At 41.6% G+C, this 22568-nt stretch overlaps 1 protein-coding gene across 1 annotated transcript; it reads left to right on the plus strand.

The window, feature by feature from the left end:
- The first annotated feature begins 12186 nt into the window (after nt 1-12186).
- Nucleotides 12187-20498, plus strand: CCNG1 (cyclin G1). The gene is made up of 7 exons (XM_077825408.1): nt 12187-12343; nt 13204-13467; nt 14499-14755; nt 15798-15876; nt 15970-16068; nt 16949-17143; nt 18755-20498. The coding sequence occupies exons 2-6, from the start codon at nt 13204-13206 to the stop codon at nt 17138-17140; spliced, it is 891 nt and encodes a 296-aa protein (XP_077681534.1). The 5' UTR covers nt 12187-12343; the 3' UTR covers nt 17141-17143; nt 18755-20498.
- Nucleotides 20499-22568: the final 2070 nt, after the last annotated feature.

The raw sequence follows: 22568 nt of genomic DNA on the forward strand, positions 1-22568 counted from the left end.
AACTGGGCCTAGTTATCAGTGGTTCACAGTCAAGCTGGAAGGGCATATCAAGTGGGCTTCCCCAGGGATCAGTTCTGCGTCTGATTCTGTTCAATAGCTTCATCAATTATTTAGATATTCGCATAGAGGTACACTTATAAGTTTGTGGATGATACCAACCAGGGAGAGGTTGCAAGTGTTTTGGAGAATTGAATTAAAATTCAAAATTATCTGGACAAACTGGAGAAATGGTCTGAAGCAAATAGGATGAAATTCAACAAAGACAAATGCAAAGTACTCCACTTAGTAAGGAACAATCAGTTGCACACATACAAAATGGGAAGCCTAGGAAGGAGTGTTGCAGAAAGCAATCTGGGGGTCATAGTGGATCACAAGCCAAATATGAGTTTTGAATCAACAGTATAACACTGTTGCAAAAAAAGCAAACAACTTTCTGGTATGTATTAGTAGGAGTGTTGTAAGCAAGACACAAGAAGTAATTCTTCCACTCTACTCTGTGCCTATACAGCCTCAACTGGAGTATTGTGTCCAGTTCTGGACACCACATTTCAGGAAAGATGTGGACAAATTGGAGAAAGTCCAGAGAAGAGCAACAAAAATGATTAAAGGTCTAGAAAACATGATCTCTGAGGGAAGATAGAAAAAGAATGGGTTTGCTTAGTCTAGGAAGAGGGAGAAAAATTGTTCTCCCTAGCCTCTGAGGTTAGGAGAAGAAGCAATGGCTTAAACTGCAGCAAGGGCAGTTTAGGTTGGATTAGGAAAAACTTCCTAACTGTTAAGCACTGGAATTAATTCCCTAGGGAGGTTGTGGAATCTCCATCATTGGAGATTTTTAAGAGCAAGTTAGACAAACACCTATCAGGGGATTGGACTAGATGACCTTTCGAGGTCCCCTCCAGTCCTACGATTCTATAATAAATATTGTCTGGGAGTTCCCTTGGGGATCCTGCAAGGTCCTGAGTACCTTACATTCCTCTTGATTTCAGTGGAAGTTAGAGGTGTCCAACCCCTTTCAGGAGGCAAAAAGCACCTCAAAGGATCTTAAAATGCAGGTTCTAGCCCCTTCTCCATTTGCAAATGATTTAATACAGTCAGCCACTCTGATATCTGTGTATCTACCTTCAATTGGTCATTATATGGTCATTATATGCTTTCTGCAAAGCCACTGCATGTGATAATCAGATAGTACAGCTGGATTCATACTATATGCTGATTTTCATTTTTAAAAAATTAATCTTTATTAAGGTCAGTATTTCCTGTATGTGTGCTTGTCATTGTAAGAAGACTAGACTGCTTTTTGCTGACACAAACTCTTTAGATAAAATGTAGAGAGACAAAGTTTAGATCCAAACTTCCAGGAACACTAAAAAAACCCAAAGTTTTCTCTGGAAAAGGTGAAGACACATTAAAAGACTGTATTTGCACACACAATTTATGACTGTCATAAACATAAAGGGAAGGGTAAACACCTTTAAAATCCCTCCTGGCCAGAGGAAAAACCCTTTCACCTGTAAAGGGTTAAGAAACTAGGATAACCTCACTGGCACCTGACCAAAATGACCAATGAGGAGACAAGATATTTTCAAAGCTGGAGGGGCAGGGAAACAAAGGCTCTCTCTGTCTGTGTGATGCTTTTGCCGGGAACAGAAAAGGAATGGAGTCTTAGAACTTAGTAAGTAATCTAGCTAGATATGCGTTAGATTCAGTTTTGTTTAAATGGCTGATAAAATAGCTGTGCTGAATGGAATGTATATTCCTGTTTTTGTGTCTTTTTGTAACTTAAGGTTTTGCCCAGAGGGATTCTCTATGTTTTGAATCTGATTACCCTGTAAGGTATTTACCATCCTGATTTTACAGAGGTGATTCTTTTACTTTTTATCTTCAATTAAAATTCTTCTTTTAAGAACCTATTTGCTTTTTCATTGTTCTTAAGATCCAAGGGTTTGGGTCTGTGTTCACCTATGCAAATTGGTGAGGATTTTTATCAAGCCTTCCCCAGAAAAGGGGGTGTAGGGTTTGGGGAGGATTTTTGGGGGAAAGACATTTCCAAGCGGGCTCTTTCCCTGTTATATATCTGTTAGGCGCTTGGTGGTGGCAGCAATAAAGTCCAAGGGCAAAAGGTAAAATAGTTTGTACCTTGGGGAAGTTTTAACCTAAGCTGGTAAAAATAAGCTTAGGGGGTTTTCATGCATGTCCCCACATCTGTACCCTAGAGTTCAGAGTGGGGAAGGAAACTTGACAATGACTAACACTTCCTAATGCACATTTTAGTTCCTTTGTAGTTAAGGAAAACAATTTATCAGTTTATGATCCACTATGACTCCCAGACCCTTTTCTGCAGTATTCCTTCTTAAGCAGTCATTTCACATTTTGTATATGTGCAATTGATTATTCCTTCCTAAATTAGTACTTTTATATTTGTCCTTATTGAATTTCATCCTGTTTATTTCAGACCATTTCTCCAGTTTGTCAAGATAATTTTGAATTCTAATCCTCTCCTCCAAAGCGCTTTCAACCCCTCCCATCTTGGTATCATCCACAAACTTTATACGTGTATGTTCTATGCCATTATCCAAATAATTTATGAAGCATATTTATTAGCATAACGCATATTGGGCCAAATTCTGCAGCTCTCAATTGTGTAAAATTTCTGTTGAAGTCAATAGGAGTTTTACACAATTAGGAACTTCAAAATTTGGCCCATAGTTTGTAAAATAATTTGGGGGTCCTTCAATATGATAGGCCCATAATGGAACAGTGCCATAAATGTACATGAGTCTAAGAATTATATCTAGGGGAATGGAGGGACTGCAGGAGCCATACAGACAGCTCACTGGAGAAAAAGAAGGTGGGGATTAGGAGAAGGATGTGATCTAATACAGACTTTTAAATAGAACAACATCACAGATGGGGCATGGATACCTATCAAAAATTATATGATTAGAAGAATTGTTACAACTGCCCTGTATAAATGAAAAATATTGTTATTAATGAAAGGAAGTCATAAGTAACATAAATTGGAATCAACTTGGTTTCTGTTCCAATTTTGTTACTGTTAGTAAAAATAAATAATAATAATTTGCACTTATAGTGTTTGTTACCAAAGATATCAAAATACTTCTCAACAAATTAATCAATCTAAATAACAGATAAATATTATTAAACCACTAAGAAGCATTGTACACAAAAGTAATGTTTGCCAAATATAAAAGAACAATCTGTAGGACGAGACATTTTGTTTTCTAGGGCAGTTTTACAAACAATGGACATTAAAGCAAATACACTACAAAAATATCACTGCCAGTTTTCTTTTGAAGGAGAAGGTCGGCAGGGGATTGTTTGTCATTTGTTTATATTGCATGTGAGTTGGTTTGTCTGCTGTGTGTCTAACAGCAAGTTGTAGTCACTTTTTAAATATCCTGAAAGGCAGTGTGTAAACACTGGTTAACAAATGAAATACATGGAATAAATCCTGAAAGTTATATCTTCACTATGGAACCTGTTTTCATGGTAGATCAATCTGTTTGCCAAACAGCTTTAACTGTGTCTTAGGGCAGAGTTGGGACATAAAAATTTCTGTCATTATAAATACTTGCTTTCAAAATGATATTGCACTATATATACTTTGCAGTTTACAAGTCCATAATTTGCAACTGTAATGACCTAGTGTGGTAAGAACTTTCAGTGACAGCTGCTTGAATGACAGCTAAATAATTAACTAAAATTAGGTGCTGTAATATATGTAAGCAGAGTCAGGATGAGCTCCACCCTGACATCTGGTGGTGAGGTGTGGCAAGTTGTGGAAAAGAACTTCAGGGGCTGCTTTCATTTGCATAGGCACACCCACCCTGCCTAGAATGAGGCCATAACTGCCCAAATGGTCACTTTGGCTGTTGTGGGATCCCCAGTGTCTCTGTATTGGGGCGGGAAGAATAAATTGTTATTACCCTGATTATGGGAACTGTGCTTGGAACTGTACTTGGCCTTTTGTTATGATGGAGGGACTCACCATCAACTAAGTAGCACTCGCTAGGCAAGGGACATGGGTTCCAAAACTCTGTGAATGGAGAGAGGCTTGAGACAGGTATTAGTACCAGGTGGTGTGGGCCTGAAACACCCATTGCACCTCTGTCTCTCTCCACTGTGGAATGTCAGAGCTAATTTTGGGTCTGTTAAGAGTCTTGCTACAGGTACTGTGCTGAATTCACTTTGGCCTTATGGTGCACCAGCACTAAGGCTCCCACTACTATGAGCTGAAATCACTGAGCACTGTGTCAAGTAGTGGGGAGCCGGAAGATCTAGAGTGCAGTGGTGCTGTTTGTGGATAGGCTGGTGGAGTGTTCGTGAGACGGCGAGGTGAGCTGTGCAGAGCGGAGCCGTTTGTGAGACAGCGGAGCGTTCGTGAGATGGTGAGGCGAGCAGAGCTGTTTGTGAGACGGCAGAGTGGAGCGTTCGTGAGACGGCGAGGCAAGCAGAGCAGAGCCAGTCGTGGTGGAGCAGAGCCCTGTGGGGCAGTCAGCTTCAGGACACGTAAGGTGCCCCTTACCTCTTTCCCCCACACACAGGCAGACTGGGGAGTAACACTCTGCAGATGAACTTTTGAACTCTGGGGCTGGACTTTTTGGACTTTGGGTGATTTGTGGATTGCTGGACTCGAGACGTTTGGGTTCTGGGACTCGAGAACCTGAGGGAAAGGATGTGGCCCAATTTGCTGGGGTGGGTCTTTGCTCATGGTTTGGTTAATGAACACTAGTTGTGGTGTTTCCCCAATTTAATGCTGATGTCGTTTACCTCATGTTATTAAAGATTCTCTGCTACACCGAGACTCTGTGCTTGCGAGAAGGGAAGTGTTGCCTCTTTGAGGCGCCCAGGGGGTGTGTAAGATTTTCCCAGGTCACTGGGTGGGGGCTCGAGCCAGTTTTGCATTTGCTTTGATGAGAGGGAACTCCTGTGTACTGAACCCGGCCATTGCTGCTATCAACTTGGCCTGGCAGAAGGGTTACATATAAATAACATTTGGCTTCAGGTTTCTGAATTCACTCTATTTCAGCTGTCACTTATAAACCTGTTCACAGGGGGTTGTACTTGTATACTCTTCAGTATAACTGGTAAGGAAAGATCACTGAATGAATTAACAGATATCTTTGTGACCTTTTTTCCTCGTGCAGGCAACTTTAAAAGGGTTCAGCAGTGAAACTTCAAATGAGAAACGTGTTTATTTATTCCTGCGAAGTTTTCCAACAAAGGAAATTTCAGTGGTACTACTTGTTCTCCAGCACATGTAAGTAGTCTCATTAAACAGGTGTGAGCCTTAGGGACTATGCAACCCATCTGTGGGATAGACCAGTGTTTCCCAAACTTGGGACACCACTTGTTCAGGAAAAGCCCCTGGCAGGCCAGGACGGTTTGTTTACCTGCCACGTCCACAGGTTCGGCTGATCGCGGCTCCCACTGGCCGCAGTTCACCGCTCCAGGCCAATGGGGGCTGCGGGAAGCGGTGGCCGGTACATCCCTCGGCCCGCCCCTCTTCCCGCAGCCCCCATTGGCCTGCAGCGGCGAACTGTGGCAAACAAGCCGTGTCCGAAGTTTGGGAAACACTGACCTAGGCTATTGCTAAATTAAACATAAACCTAAAACCTTTGTTAAAATGAAATATAAATCATTTCTTACCTATGTGAAAAAACCTGAATACAGTAAATAATCAAATAGAGCTGGTGGGATCTAATAAATACAGTTGGGAACATATGGTTGCAGCATTCAGTTTTAAGATATTGTTATGGATAAAAGTGTTAATAGTTATATCAATGCTTATAATGTTTTGTAAAATATAGTTTATATTAAAAGTCTGGCAAAAAAGGCAGGAAAGAAACACACCACCATACTCCACCATGTAAAATAAGTGACACCTTCAAAAATATTGTATTTCCAAGAGTGTCAAAGGAAGGAGTGCTAGGGAATAATGAAACACCAAGGCCCTAAACTGAATAAACACCTCAAAATTCAATAGGCAAAACTGCTGACAGAGCCTTTTATGATTTACAAGCATGGTGTGAAAGCTTGAGCAAAATTAACTTGAAAATCCATGTTTGGAAAAGATAAGAATGCACAGGCATTAGGACATGTTGTTCTGCAAAACTTTGCTACTCAAATAAGAAAAATAAAAGTTATGTTAATGAATAATTTAGGAAGATACACATGCACTGAACTATTATATTAAAATATTACAAAAATTACTGACCGGTTAGTTTAATGTTAAGACTTTATGACAAGGTGTGTTGAATGGTAAAAGGATAGCTGATGTAAAGTTAATGTTAATACAGTAATTAATAATAACAGAACGGAGAATGAAAAACCAGTTATGAAAGTCTGAGTAAATAAATAACTGGGTATGTGTAATGTTAGATGGCATAGAGGGACAAAATAATATATAAAAAAACAAGTGAACACAGGCCAAAGTTAGAGAACAGTGGTACAGAGACTGAGACTACCATCATGAAGTGGAGATCTTCCTGGTACCTCAGAATTTGATAACTTGGTCCCATACCAGTTCTGTCTTATCTGTCTATTATATGTATATGACCAAAAACTATACATCAGGGGTGGCCAACCTGTGGCTCCAGAGCCACATGCAGCTCTTCAGAAGTTAATATGCGGCTCCTGGTATAGGCACTGACTCCAGGGATAGAGCTACAAGCACCAACTTTCCAATGTGCCGGGGGGTGCTCACTGCTTAACCCCTGGCTCTGCTACAGGCCCTGCCCCCAGTCCACCCCTTCCCACCCTCTCCCCTGAGCCTGTTGTGCCTTCGCTCCTCTCCCCTTCCCCCCCCAGAGCCTCCTGCACCCCATGAAACAGCTAATCAGAAGGTACAGGGAGGGAGGGGGAGGTGCCGATCAGTGGGGCTGCCAGTGGGTGGGAGGTACTGGGAGTGGGGGTGGAGAGCTGATGCGGGGTTGCTGACGCATTACTGTTGCTCTTTGACAATGTATGTTGGTAAATTCTGGCTCCTTTGAAGGCTCAGGTGGGCCACCCCGCTACACATGATTGCCAATGACTCTGTCTGAAAAATGGATTAATCCTAAATTGGGTGGATTTGTGCCTAAGTGTCTGACTTTACATATAAGTAAGGCCTCCTAGCATAAATAATGGTTATAGGATTGAACCCTTGGCATGCTGGTTTCTCAGAATGTTAAAAGGCAAAAGCTTGGTTTTATTTCCTCTTAGCCTGGACCTTTCTACCCTGTGCCTAGGCCTCCAGTTTTTCCTCCCCAGTCTTACTTCTTTTTTGATCCACAATTATTGGATCAAAAATGTGATTCAACTTTCAGCTCTTGGGCCTTTTATCCCAGAATGACCTGTGGCTCCCAGAGCTCAGGAAAATGGCCATATATGCCTAGAGCAGTGGTTCTCAACTCTGGTCCACCGCTTGTTCAGGGAAAGCCCCTGGCACACTGGGTTGGTTTGTTTACCTGACGTGTCTGCAGGTTCGGCCGATCGCAGCTCCCACTGGCCGTGGTTCGCTGCTCCAGGCCAATGGGGGCTGCGGGAAGGGTGGCTAACCCATCCCTCGGCCCACGCTGCTTTCCGCGCCGCTTTCTCTGAACAAGCAGTGGACCGGAGTTGAGAACCACTGGCCTAGAGAGTGAATCCCCACTCCCTAAGTCACTTTCAGATCTCCTGGCTGGAGACTGTATCCTCAGGCATTTAAGCCTGCTGCAATTTGATTTGTAAGAGTTGTTGAGGTCAATTCCCTTCTCCTTTGTCCTTGATGATACTCCAGGAAGGCCACGAATAGTAAACTGGTGGCAAGCAGGCACCAACTGCTTCTTGTGGCTCAGTTTAGATAAAGGCCTGCTCTCTGCTGTCCCTTTATTGTTTCTCATGCTCCCACTACACTCACTGTTTGTGTCCCTTGGATGTTGGTGAACCAAACCTGGAGGTGATGATTGGGCTCCTGCCCCAGATTGGGTCTGGGGACAGAGAGACTGGATAGGTCCAGTTAACCCTTTGATCCTTTTTCTAGTTGCATATTCTGTTTGTATGTTCCTGGGGTCTAGCTTGGTGCAAGTGCAAACCCACTGCTTTTCTCATTACATGCAGTAAAGTCCATATGTAAGGGCAGGTGCATATGTGTATGTGCAAAGACAGTCATGCACTTTTTTTTTTTAATTAGGTCTTTGCTGTATCATTTTTTACAGTCCCTGAAAGTATACAATGGATTCAAAGTTTTTCACTATTACAAAATACTCTTTTTCTACAAGCAACATCTCCGATACGGAGGCTGTCAACAACCACCTTCCATCTTTTGCAGTCTCGACTGTGTTGTAAAACTTCCATTCACCTTTGGATACCAGCCCATCTGGTGATATTTCTGACATAGCTGGCTTTCTTTCTTCCCCTTCCCGGTTTGCCTGCAATCTTGGCTGATATAGTCTGAGTACTGGAATTGAGTCACTCTGTGATCAGCAAGCAATGTGTCCGCAGAAAGATGTTGTTCTCTTACCAAGGGTCTCATGTAATTGTGATCTTTTTAAACTTATCCTTCTCATCACCTTATTGTTCATAGTTTTGGTTATCCAGCAAATTTTTAATTTTCTTCCATAACACCAAAATTCCACTTCCCGGAGTCATGACCACTCTCCAAGTTTAAATCCAAGTTTAACCAGAACGTCTGGGGGTGGGGGGGGGGTAGGAAAAAACAAGGGGAAATAGGCTACCTTGCATAATGACTTAGCCATTCCCAGTCTCTATTTAAGCCTAAATTAATAGTATCCAATTTGCAAATGAATTCCAATTCAGCAGTTTCTCGCTGGAGTCTGGATTTGAAGTTTTTTTGTTTTAAGATAGCGACCTTCATGTCTGTGATTGCGTGACCAGAGAGATTGAAGTGTTCTCCGACTGGTTTATGAATGTTATAATTCTTGACATCTGATTTGTGTCCATTTATTCTTTTACGTAGAGACTGTCCATCCAGTTTGACCAATGTACATGGCAGCAGGAGAGTGAGTTTGTGTGTGTATGGGGGAGGGGGGTGAGAAAACCTGGATTTGTGCTGGAAATGGCCCACCTTGATTATCATGCACACTGTAGGGAGAGTGGTCACTTTGGATGAGCTATTACCAGCAGGATAGTGAGTTTGTGTGTGTGTTTTTTGGAGGGCGGTGAGGGGGTGAGAGAACCTGGATTTGTGCAGGAAATGGCCCACCTTGATTATCATGCACATCGTGTAGAGAGTTGTCACTTTGGATGGGCTATTACCAGCAGGAGAGTGAGTTTGTGTATGGGGGCGGGTGGAGGGTGAGAAAACCTGGATTTGTGCTGGAAATGGCCCAACTTGATGATCACTTTAGATAAGCTATTACCAGCAGGACAGTGGGGTGGGAGGAGGTATTGTTTTATGATTTCTGTGTGTATATAAAATCTGCTGCAGTTTCCACGGTATGCATACGATGAAGTGAGCTGTAGCTCACGAAAGCTCATGCTCAAATAAATTGGTTAGTCTCTAAGGTGCCACAAGTACTCCTTTTCCTTTTGCAAGCTGTATCCTTCCGATTTTTTTTTTGTTCTATCCTCCATTTGATGTTATTAGACACCCTAAAAGGGGAAACTACTCACCACTTGACCATCAAGATAAAGATGTTACCTACCTTGTCCATTGCTAAATTTACTTATTTTTATCCTTTCTGTCCTCCTGACATTAATTGTCATTCCATATTTCTTGCAGTCAGCAAACTCCTCTACCTCCCAACCCTCAAGTTACTTTTATATTTCAAAAGAGGGATAAAATGCACCATCGTGTAGGTGTATGCTGATGTGTATCAAGATGTGAAATTGTTAACAGCCTTTGGGGTAGGGTTCAGCATTTCTTCTAAAGCTCTGATCATTTATTTTAAGCCTCTATTAGGCCTTTTATAAACACATGGGTAGATCTAGCAAAGGTCTGCCATCTTTTTCATCTTTGAATTTCTGGAACATCTATCCTGGTTGTGACTCAATTTATCAAAAATGGTATTACATGATGATGCTTTCCTAGCCCTAAAAATATTTAGATACCAAGAAAATTGATAAAGCTGCACCAAAGCACCTTGTGGTCGTAGTGGCTCTTAATCACAGTTGGAGCAAGTCACCTAATACCACAGTGATAGGTAAGTGAACATTATAGACTAGTGGTGGTACAACAATTGAACAAAATTGAATTTTGATGTGATGGCACTTTGATACTACCAGCCAAGTCACCTGATGAAGAGGTGGCATTTGGATATGGTTGGACGAGGTTGCCTCTTGGATGGTGGTGCTTTAGAATGACTAAGTGAGGTTGTCTCCTAGCACGATAGCATTTGGACAAAGTCAGCCCAGGTTGCCTCAGTACTCTCAGTCCCAAGTATTCAACAAGCATGAGTCAGGCCCTCAAAAGTCATAAAATTGGTTTAAAATTCATGAGATTTAATAAATAAATGTAGGGTCCTTTTATCAGACTTCTGTATTTTGACCCTTTGGGGTACACACAAACATTGCTTTGCAAACCTGGGGGTTATAAACTTGTTTTTTGTTTTTGTGACAACTGAGATTTTCAAACATTCACATTATTCTAGCAACTAGGGCTTTAAACACAGCCAAATAGCATGAGATTTGCAGTAAAACTGAGAGTAAGCAATACTATATCCCTCCAGTCATGAAAGTGGTAGGACATGGCTGGGTGGTGCCACCTTGTAACATAGTGCTATTTGGACATAGGCTGGCCAAGCTGCTTCATAGCTAGGCTTGGAAGAATTAGATCTTTGTTGATAAATGTTGGTAAACATTGATTGTACCATATGCACACAAACCAATGAAAAAAATTTCCATTGATAATAACAGAAATGTACAGATAGATAAAGTAAGAAAAATACAGCTTGAGAATTTATAAGAGTCAAAATCAAGTGATTCAGACTTAGGCTTGTTACCAATGAACTCGCAAATAAATAGTAAAAATAGGTATGATTTGTTGATTTAATGATATTTACTTTGTATATTTTGATATTGACAATTTGTGTTTTAATGGTCTATAAAGCTTTAACTTTTGAATCTCAGTGTCCGTCATTAAATAACTATCTGATCCCTCCCATAATTTTCCATAACTGTGAAAATTTAAATAGATAAAAATAGAAAACAATGCTTAAAACACCCATGATTTTGCACAAATATGAAAATTTAAATAGATAAAAATCTAAAAAAGTTTAATAAATCAGTATTATCCTTTTTAAATTATTTTTTAAAATGTATTCTGCCAAGCCTACTCATAATACTATATTGCTTAGACGTAGCCAGGTGAGCTTGCTGTGTTGCCCACATTCGTGATTTCAGCCTGAATCTCTCATTATTTGATGTTTTTTTCCCTAAAGTCCCAGCTCCCAGAGCTATATAATTAGGTGAGAAACTCAGCTTTCATTAAAAGATAAAGTAAGCTTCAACTCAGATGTTATTTCTACCTTGACATACAGATGTGCAAGCTGGAAATCCACCAAAGTTATAGACAGATGTCTAAATGCCTTCAAAAGCAAATACCTGAGGAAAATAAATTTAAAACAAAATTCAACAATTTAACTCTGAAGTTTTCTAGAAGAGAAGCAGGAAACATCAGGACCCTACAAGATGAACGAAGCCAGAGCATCAGCTGTTGGGTAGCTGGAGAAATATGTAAAAGGTGCCAGCCGAAAGAATCCCTCTGTCAAATGGTATCCAGATTGGGGAAAGCTTATGGGACTTAAAAACACACAAAGAGGAGCCAGCAGACTTATTTGGTGGTGCTGGAAAGATTCAGATTCTAGCCCTCCAGGGCTCATGATGGCTTGTGGGCCATTTGACTCCTGGCACAGCCCGAGCAGAAAAGCGCCCAGAAGCCAGGGACTCTAGGCAGGAGAGAAGCAAGGTGCCATTGGCGACTTCATCAGCTGCTTCCAGGCATCAGTCTGACATTTCCATGGTGCTAGGAGCTGCCTCTGCCCCCTACCGACCAAGCCAGGCGGCGCTAAGGATCACTGAGTCCTCCCCTTCCCGACCGCCGAGGCTTCTTCAGAGGCCGGTAAACTCCAGCCTCGCCCTCCCTCTCAGTCAGCGTCTTGATTGGCCGACTGGCTGGTGGATCAGCCCCTGAAGCAGCCAACCGGAGGCGAGTAGGGGCGGGACTCGTCCTCCCCTCGCTACATAAGGGCTGGGGTCGGAGGGTGGTGGGGCAGGCGCCGCCGCAGTGGGGTCTCGGGCCGGCTCTGCGTGGCGTCGCGCGGTTATTTATTTTTAGCCACTCTGGGGTTTTAAGTAACGTTTTATAAGTAGTTATCCGTGAGGTGCCCGCCCCCGTCACACGGTAAGGGGTCGGCGGGGGAATGTCGGGTGCGGGTTTGGCTGCGGGGATCGATCGTTTCTGGGTGTGGGCTGGGGGAGGTGGGAGGATCCAGTCTTGGGCAGGTCGCGTGCGGGTTTGGGGGACCAGGGGCTCCAGGCTGGGCGGTCGGTTCTCTGCCCCATGACCCAGCCGGTCTGTGGTGGTGCAGCTTGGGGCTACAATTGCTGGGAGGGGGAGGACTTGAAGCCCCCGCCCGCACTCAGATCGTGTCTCGGGGTCTATAAGCCCGAGTCCCCTTTCCCCCAGCGAGGCGGACAAGCCCAGGCATGTCCCTGTGGAGGGGGAGGTGCCGAGTGACTGGAGGGGCTCGGGCAGCTGACGCGTGTGCAATGTGTCTGTGCTCTTCAGTCAGCGCTCCAGCTCAGCTGTCTGCAAAGTGCTGACATCTCTCTCTCGGCGGAATGCTTCTGAACTTGAGTTTGGGTTCCTTGCATACATAAAATGCCAGCCCAGATTCCTGTATAATGTGGGCGTTTCAGGGTGTAACCTAAAGGGGAAGGCTGCTTGCTGGCCATCACACAAGGCCACCCAAATCCAGAAATAATAATAATCTTCTGTAAAATGTGTACTGTTAAAATCAAAAGTTTACGTTCAGAAATATAACAGCAGAAAATGTCCGTCCAGAACAATGGAGAGAGTCTTTATAAAGCTAAGGAGCTCTAGCTAACGTTATGAACGTTGAAGAGCTTTTGTGTAATTGAAAGAGCATCTTTGCCCCTGATTGATGTTGGGGCAAATCTGTAACTCCCCAGCATACCATAAAGACATTTTGGGACTTTTCTTAGTAGCGTCTTGCATTAAGTATTTTTCTCTCATTACAGATGATTGAAATGCTTGTAACAACTGAAGCTCAGGAATTGCTATACCAGCTCAATGCTCTGTTGGAACAAGAGTTAAGATATCAGCCAAAGGCTTCTGGCCTGAGACTAATTGAAACTGCTCATGACAATGGCCTCCGAATGACTGCAAGGTTGCGAGACTTTGAAGTAAAAGATCTCCTCAGCTTAACTCAATTCTTTGGCTTCAATACAGAAACATTTTCCTTAGCCGTGAATTTCTTAGACCGGTTTCTGTCAAAAATGAAGGTATGCTTTGGAAACATAAGCTCTAATGCACTAACTTTCTATGGCCTTGCCTTCACTTAAGAAAAAAAAAAGTTAGCTAGGCTTCATAGCCTTTAATGTAACCACCTATGTGAAAACTACATAGTCTTGTCTTCAATAAGATTTTAACTCCTGGTTAAGAACACCTTTATTCCAAGTGAAGACACAGCCTGTGGGCTTGTCTACACCAGGGTTTGGTCAGTTTAACTATGGTGGTTTTTTTTTTGGGAGGGGGGGGATTTTTCACACCCCTTAGTGATGTAGTTAAGTCTACTTAATTTTCAGATGTAGATGAGGCCTATGTCTCAATTTGTGCAGACACGTCAGTTTCACATCTCTGGTTAGTCTTAAACAATAAACTACTCTTGCTCTTTTGTACACAGGCTTTCTTACTCCTTTAATATAAGATGTACATTCCTGTAAGCTATTTTTTATCTTGCTACTCTAGATCTGTAAGGTTCTTGTCCAAAATGCCAGGTGCTCAACAGACTTCAGATGTAGGTCGCACTGAGAGTTTCAATAGTTTTGGGGACTGAAGAGTACTCCTAAAATTGCAGAGTGACCAAAGGATCTCATTATGCCATTGTATATGCTATCAGCAATAAAAGTAATCAAAGATACTTGTATAATAATCAAAAGTAAGCGATTTAAAATGTTCCAACTCAGTCTTAAGGCAGTTTAAGCATACCACAGTTGGAGACCATGCATATTCCAACCCCATCAGATTAAAAAAAGGATTAAGCACACTCGCTTCTGAGCACATGCCAGTTTCTTTCAGTGTTTTGAAAGAAATGTGCACTAAAGTTAGATTATTTATTATTAATTCTCCTCCAAGGCAGAGTGATAAGTAATTTTGGGCATCTGATATCCTGGTGCGTGGATGCGGATTGCTACCTGCAGAGCTTTTCTTAAAAAAGAGCCAAACATCTAATTTAGCTGAATACATGTTTGTTTTTTCTGACTTACTATAAAATGCTTTCATTATAATAAGAAACTTGATCTCTCTCTTTTAGGTGCAGCCTAAACACTTAGGCTGTGTTGGACTAAGCTGCTTCTACCTGGCTGTGAAAGCAACAGAAGAAGAAGAAAGAAACATTCCCTTAGCCACTGACTTAATTCGAATAAGCCAGTATAGGTTCACTGTATCTGACATGATGAGAATGGAGAAAATTGTGTTAGAGAAGCTATACTGGAGAATCAAAGCTACAACTGCCTTTCAGTTTCTACAACTCTATCACTTGCTCATCCATGAGAATTTACCTTGTGAAAGGTAAAAAAACTATTTCACCATGACTTTGAAGCTTCACTGCCCACTGGAAAGGGCTGGTGGGGAAAATCGCTCAAGTAATCTATTTTCATGTATACAATTTAAATCAAAAGTGAGAATGCAAACAGTTACGAACAGGTAAAAAGTGACTGATATGAGTTCCTGTGGATTGATACTGTGCTCTGATGAACAGAGCTTTTTCCAACTTCAGTGACAACATTGTTTACAGCTAGAATAAAAATGACCCAGAGCATAGTTTTAGATCGGGGAAACGGCCTTGCTGAACAGGTGCAGGTTAATGCATTGCTGATCAAGCAGCAGTAGTGTCTGGCCGATAGTCTTTCAAAACGTCTTCTCTGAAAAGAGAACTGGTTCATGAATGTCCTTAGTTACTTCAAGATCAAAACTTGCTTGGTCAACAAATATTGTAAGCACATCAAACCTGTAATACCCCTTAGCTGGGTCAGAACAACCAGGGATATAAAGGCAAAACTACTTTAACTTTACCATGTTGCCAGTCTTGCAAATGTATATAGAAAAATATCTATGCATAAAACAAAGAAATAGCACATTAAGCTGCAACACTTAATTTTATAGTACAAAAACTGAATCCTAGGGCAGTCTACACTGGGAACTTACATTGGCATACCTACGTCTCTCAGGTGTGAAAACTCTACACCCTGAATGTAGCTATGCCAACCTAACCCCTGGTGTAGATAGTACTAGGTTGACAGCAGAAGGGGGGAGGTGGATCACCTACGCTGACAGGAGAACCCCTGCAACTGGCATAGGTTACTGTATACACTGAATTGCAGCAGCAGCACTGCTGTAGTGGTTTAAGTGTAGACATACCTAACACCTCTGAATTTAAAAGAAGCCTGTCATTCTTCTTTGACAAACACTTCTGAAACTGATGGAGCCCTTTAAACTGTATCCAAGAGAATGTCTGAGTAATTTTGTATTTAAACACTCAGCAAATTTCTAAGGCTGTTGCAGTCTTGATCTGATTTTTATATATTAAACTCTTAATACCATTCTTTTACAGGAGAAAGCATCTTAATTTTGAGAGACTTGAAGCCCAGCTTAAGGCATGTCACTGCAGAATCATGTTCTCTAAAGCCAAAGTAAGTGGTTTTTAATACCATAAGTGCACTGAGTTTACTGAAGCTTAACAGGCTTGGCTGTCAGTATTGACGTTTACTTTCTGTTCCCCTTAGCCTTCTGTTTTGGCATTATCTATATTGGCACTAGAGATCGAAGAAAAGAAACTGCTAGAATTGAAGGAGGCAATAGAATGCCTTCAAATACATTCCAAGGTAGGTCGTGGGGAGGAAATGACCCTAACAACAACTAAGTGTAGAGCCTCTGAACGAGTTTAACATTAGGTTGTTGAACATAATTCTCCTTGTCTTGAAGGCTCCTCCAAAGAAAGGATTCTGGTTTGCTACTGTTAAAAATGGAGTAATTCTTTACTTGAACTGATAAATTGGAGTTGACTTTTTTTTCTCCCTGATGGAGAGTTTTGAAAAACTTGCTTGTAACTTTTATTCAGCATTCATCCCCCTATGAGCCAGTCACATGAAAGGGCACAACAGTGCCTCACAGTATCCATGATGTAAATAAACAGTGAAGGAAGACTGACAAATCAGGTTTCTGCTCAACTTGACTATTACTGTAATCCACAACTTATATGGTGTCATTCTGTGGAACTATTGTGAAACTTGTCACAAGGGAAAAACTAGTCCTTTCTGTTGGAGGTGCACAGTAAATCACAAAAGTAACGTGGAGTATTTTGTCCAAGCTCGTGTAGTCTTTTCTTTTTCTTTTTTTTTAAAGAGCAATGTTTCAACTTAAACAGTTGCAGAGGCTGCAATAGCATAGGAAATGGAGGCTGGTTCTGGTTGATCCTTGACTGAGGATAAAAAAAACTCATGTGCTGGGGTACACTGATACTAGTCTCGAGGTCAGGGGTAGTGTGGGGGGAGCAGCAAGGCTCCTTCAGTGGAAGTTGGGGGAACCTTTTAAGAACTAAGGGCCTTTGGGAGTCCATTGGTGCCCATGCTTGTCCCCTTCATACCTCCCCCAATTGGCATGTGGTACAAGGCCTTTCTTAATTTAGCACACTTGTAGGTGGTGGAGGTGGATTACAACTGGGAAATGGGTGTCTAATTCTAGCTTCAACCTTTCTTCATTCAGACAAATAGCAGAGACCTAACTTTCTGGAAGGAGCTGGTATTAAAGTGCCTTGCAGAATACTCATCAAGCAAGTGTTCAAAACCAAACGTTCAGAAGCTGAAGTGGATTGTGTCAGGACGTACAGCACGGCAGCTGAAGCATAGCTACTACAGAATCTCACATCTCCCCACAATCCCAGAGACTGGCTCGTAACAGGTAAGTTTCTTTCACTGCTTTCAACTTAGATTTGTGCACAAACAGGAATCCTTAAACCACTAAAACTTTCTTCATGTTTACTAGACTGGAGGAGGCTTCTTCAGCCCCCTAGGCACAGCCTAGATATTCAACTTAGTTCTCAAACAAAGCAACTCTTCAAGAATTGACAGGCCACTTGGAATGTTTTGATTAAATTGGACACATTCTGCTGACCTTTAGGTGCATCAGCACTAATGCCTGAGTCTGAAAATACAAACTGGCAACCCTCCTAATGTCTCCTGTAAGCAGAGTACCAGTTCTTTCCCATACTCTGGTGTCCGCCACTTGAATCTCTCTCACTGAAGTCTGGAGCACAGCTAGGTGAGTAGAGCAAGTGGTGGGATGTGACACAGATGCCAGGTTGTTAACCTGCTTCACATTCTGATGCTTAAAAGGAAAGGAAGAAGAGTGTCTGTACTTGAGCAGCAGGTCCAATGTGTCAATCAGTGCAGGTTCCAAAAATTAAAGTGCAGGTTCGTTAGCTCGTCCTCCAGACACCAAGTTACTGAAATTGGCTTGCCTGTAACAAGTTTCTGGTTGTCCTGAAGTCCTAGGACAATGTTCCTAACGTGCATACAGGCCATGCAATACAGATTCTGAGATACTTGTCATAGAAGTCTACAAAGCTGATGTCAAACAATGATTTTCCAACAAAAATACATACTACTTCAGTTGATCGGGTATTTAATGTGTAAAGACATTGGTTCCCCTCACACTTCCAAAGGCTCTACATTAGAAATTCAGTTACAAACACCAGAGTTACAAACTGACCAGTCAACCCCACACTTCATTTGGACCTGAAAATATGCAGTCAGGCAGCAGAGATTGGGGGAAAAAATCAAATATTGTACAGTACAGAATTGTGTTTAAATGTAAACTGCTAAAAATAAGTCAAGGCAGTGTATAAAAAAAAAAACAGATTTGACTAGGTAAGGAAACTGTTTCTGTGCTTGTTTCACTTAATTCAAGATAGTTAAAAGCAGCATTTTTCTTCTGCATAAAGTTTCAAAGCTGTAAGTTAATGTTCAGTTGTGAACTTTTGAAAGGACAACCATAACGTTTTGTTCAGAGTTAAACGCTTCAGAGTTACGAACAACCTCCATTCCTGAGGTCATAACTCTGAGGTTCTATTGTATCTACATTAAGCTTAACCATGTTTAAACTGTCTGGCAAAACTAGCCTCTAACTTTGTCCTGTGCATTGATTAAACAAGTTGTTTTAAAACATTTTATTGGAACACTGCCAGTATCTAACCAATGTATGGTAAACTCATCTTGCTGAAACAAACTTTAAAGGCCTGAAATTTCTGGGGTGGGGAGTCTAAGCGGGACACAGGTTAGTTATTGTTTTAGCCTATTACCCAACTAACTTTCATTGCTGAGTTGCTGTGTTTTTTTTTTTGGGGGGGGGGGGAGGGGACAGCCATTAACTGTTTCTTCCCCAGAATATCCTTTTTTTCCCCCCTACCCCATCCTCTTTGTACTTTCAGGGGCAGAAATTGTCTTACTGTACTATATTTGTACAGCACATAGCTGTTTAGTTAACTTAATGTCTCTTATACTGTCTGCACAGGAATCTTAAAACGGAAAAATGACTGTCCTGAAGGCTGGTTTACAGTATTCGGCTGTGGAATTGAAAACTGAAGCCTAAAACATAGCAGCTGTTCTAGCATCTGAAGTTCAACTCTTGGAAAACTGAAACATCCAGAAGGTTTCTTTAATAGACCTTTCCAGCAAATGCAGTTGTATTGGTGCTGACTACAGGAGTAATAAGTAGTAAATAATTCCTGAAGGATGAATGAAATATACATATGTATAACAGTAAAGTATCATGCTGTTTTATAGTAGTGAATAGCCTCAGACAACTTGGTAGTTAACTGATAGAACAGCTAGTGTAGTTTAACTTTGGCTTACTGCAACTGTGGCTGTTTAGTTGGATTACTTCATGCAATTTGATTCTCCACCTCCTAAAACTTGTACGTGGAACATAGGAGGCATAATGTGCTTCAGGACTGCTGAGGCTACCAAATTGTCTCAGACAAATCTCCCTGATACTGCACTGAATAGTCTCTGGGATGCAGTTACCTAAGTCAAATGTTTTGTATTGTCATGTTTTGAGTAGCCATGTTCTCCTGCACAAGGCATTGGTCCTTTGATGCAGTGCAGTCCATTTACTTCACCTCCAGTGCAGAGTTAACAACTCTGGCTAAGATGATAAAATACAAATCAGAGAAATGCTGGGAAAGCCTGCAGTTGTTACTCTGCATCATTATTGAACTTGGCCATCCTTCTACCCTCGTTTTGTGAAAAGTATAATTTTGTGAACTTTGAATGGTGGAGATTGAAAGCATGGCTTAACAAGCAAACTGCACCCTATATCAGTTTGCAATGTCTGTAAAACTGCTACTTTGCTATTTCTGTCTAAAGTCAGAGCCTGACAATAGCTTTTTCCCTAGGGTCACTTACAGACAAGGGGACAAATTCTGATTATTACACAGGTGCAGTTTGCATGCCTTCAATAGAAATTGTGCAAGTACCACCATAATGTAAGATGATCATCAGCTTTTGTTGCCCAATAGGAAACTGTATCTATACCTCTAATTTTGAGTTCTGAATTGGCTCTGCTACTTCATTCTTGGTTTGTCCCTGAAAGACCTAAACCTTATGTGTCAATGCTAGCTCTTCATCAGTAGAGGAAGGTCAAACATGAGGTAGTACCCTCTAAAGATGTTCAGAAAGGGGATGCCTAAGAGCAAGTAAAGCTGCAGTGTTGTAGTTCATGAAATGAATGGCTCAAGTTGGGATGTAGGTAGTGAGCTCTGAATGCTTTACATCACATTGCATGGGAACCTCTTATTGGTCAATCATTAAGAACTCCTGCATGCACTCTTAACTAATTTGGGCAGTGGGAGAAAAGAACTGTGAATAATTAAATAAAATGTGGGGCTGGTACACAAACATCTATTTTCCAAAGGCCAACATTGATTTTGGGGGGGATATTCCGCACCCTCCTTCTAATGTAGTAAAAGCATAGTCAAACTTCCTACAGAGCACTTTAAACTACTGCTAAGTAGTGAACAACTTAAGGGGGAAAAAATTCTACTATGAACTTATAGATGAATGTTACTAGCCTTGACCATGCAGATAGGTATGCTGTATGTAATTACCACTGCTAACTGGTGAAAAGTAAGCAAAGGATAGGACATGCTATGCACGTTGAATGCAACTGCTGAAGATGCACTGTGCCATTCTTAGAAGTAACAATGTCTCAGTATTCATTAAAGAATGTACCTTTCAATAAAATGTATTGAAATGCAGGTATGCGTAATTGTCCTTTTGACCCTCTTCCCAATACCTGTTACAAAACTCTATCAGTTTCTTCACTACTGTTCACAGAACAGTAATTAAACTTCCAAATGTTCTTAAAGTAAACTTAGAACCAACAGTTTAAGAGTTATTGTAGAGATCACATTGTCATTTATCTTAAAGCAGCTGTCAACTTACTAAGGAAAATTTTTTACATGTGACACTTAAGACTCACAAACCTAGCAAGATTTACTGTATATACAGATGATGATAGGGTTGGTTTTCATTTCCCCTTTCTAGTTAGACTTTAAATGTCAAAGCAGGAGACCTAGCTGAAATAGCCTGACTTTTTCTAAAGTGTATGGTAATCCTAAATCCATAGTGGCTGCAGCACTGACACTGCACTATTTACTAGTAGGCTACATGTTCCTATGTGCTTTATTGTTTTCATTACAAAAACAAACCTTAGGTACCATCTACTGAGAGACTCCAATTTTGAATATGACAACAACCACCTAAAAGAAGCAGTGAGAAATAAAAAGGCATTTTTTAAAAAGTGGAAGTCAGATCATAGAAAATCAGGGTTGGAAGGGACCACGGGAGGTCATCTAGTCCAACCCCCTGCTCAAAGCAGGACCAATTCCCAACTAAATCATCCTAGCCAGGGATTTGTCAAGCCTCACCTTAAAAACTTCTAAGGAAGGAGATTCCGCCATCTCCCTAGGTAACCCATTCCAGTGTTTCACCACCCTCCTAATGAAAGTTTTTCCTAATATCCAACCTAAACCTCCCCCACTGCAACTTGAGACCATTACTCTTCAGTCTGTCATCTGCTACCACTGAGAACAGTCTATATCCATCCTCTTTGGGACCCCCTTTCAGGTAGTTGAAAGCAGCTATCAAATCCCCCCCCATTCTTCTCTTCTGCAGACTAAACAGTCCCAGTTCCCTCAACCTCTCCTCATAAGTTATGTGTTCCAGTCCCCTAATCATTTTTGTTGCCCTCTACTGGACGCTTTCCAATTTTTCCATATCCTTCTTGTAGGGCAGGGCCCAAAACTGGACACAGTACTCCAGATGAGGCCACACCAATGTCAAGTAGAGGGGAACGATCACATCCCTCGATCTGCTGGCAATGCCCCTACTTATACAACCCGAAATACCATTGACCTTGGCAACACCAGCTTCTCGTCCACTGTGACCCCTAGGTCCTTTTCTGCAGAACTGCTGCCGACCCATTCGGTCCCTGGTCTGTAGCAGTGCATGGGGTTCTTCTGTCTTAAGTGGACTCTGCACTTGTCCTTGTTGAACCTCATCAGATTTCTTTTGGCCCAATCCTCTAATTTGTCTAGGTCCCTCTGTATCCTATCCCTACCCTCCAGCATATCTACCTCTCCTCCCAGTTTAGTGTCATCTGCAAACTTGCTGAGGGGGCAGTTCACATCATCCTCCAGACCATTAATGAAGATATTGAACAAAACCGGACCGAGGACCGACCCTTGGGGTACTCCACTTGATACCGGATGCCAACTGGACTAGATCCTAGTGAGGTAAATAGAAAGGAGCATAAACACTACCAAATTAAATACAGTAAAAAAAGCCAAAAAAGTTTGAAGAACAGCTAGCCAAAAAACTCAAAAGGTAATAAAATGTTTAAGTACATCAGAAGCAGAAAGTCTGCTAAACAACCAATGGGGCCCCTGGATGATCAAGATACAAAAGGAGCACTTAAAGACAAAGTCATTGCAGAGAAACTAAATGAATTCTTTGCTTCGGTCTTTATGGCTGAGGATATTAGGGAGATTCCCAAACCTGAGCCATCTTTCGTAGGTGACAAATCTGAGGAATTGTCACAGACTGAAGTGTCACTAGAGGTTTTGGAACTAATTGATAAACTTAACAGTAACAAGTCACTGGGACCAGCTGGCATTCACCCAAGAGTTCTGAAAGAACTCAAATGTGAAATTGCAAAACTGTAAACTATGGTTTGTAACCTGTCCTTTTAAATCAGCTTCTGTATCCAATGGCTGGAAGACAGCTAATGTAACACCAATATTTAAAAAGGGTTCTAGTGGTGATCC

The sequence above is a fragment of the Eretmochelys imbricata genome, chromosome 8, assembly GCF_965152235.1.
Source record: "Eretmochelys imbricata isolate rEreImb1 chromosome 8, rEreImb1.hap1, whole genome shotgun sequence".
NCBI classification, from domain to species: domain Eukaryota; kingdom Metazoa; phylum Chordata; order Testudines; family Cheloniidae; genus Eretmochelys; species Eretmochelys imbricata.

Coding starts and splice junctions, on each gene's coding strand:
- CCNG1 (XM_077825408.1), top strand. CDS start 13,204: ATGATTGAAATGCTTGTAACAACTGAAGCTCAGGAATTGCTATACCAG. Junction 14,756..15,797: donor GAGAATTTACCTTGTGAAAG/GTAAAAAAACTA, acceptor ATTCTTTTACAG/GAGAAAGCATCTTAATTTTG. Junction 15,877..15,969: donor TCATGTTCTCTAAAGCCAAA/GTAAGTGGTTTT, acceptor TGTTCCCCTTAG/CCTTCTGTTTTGGCATTATC.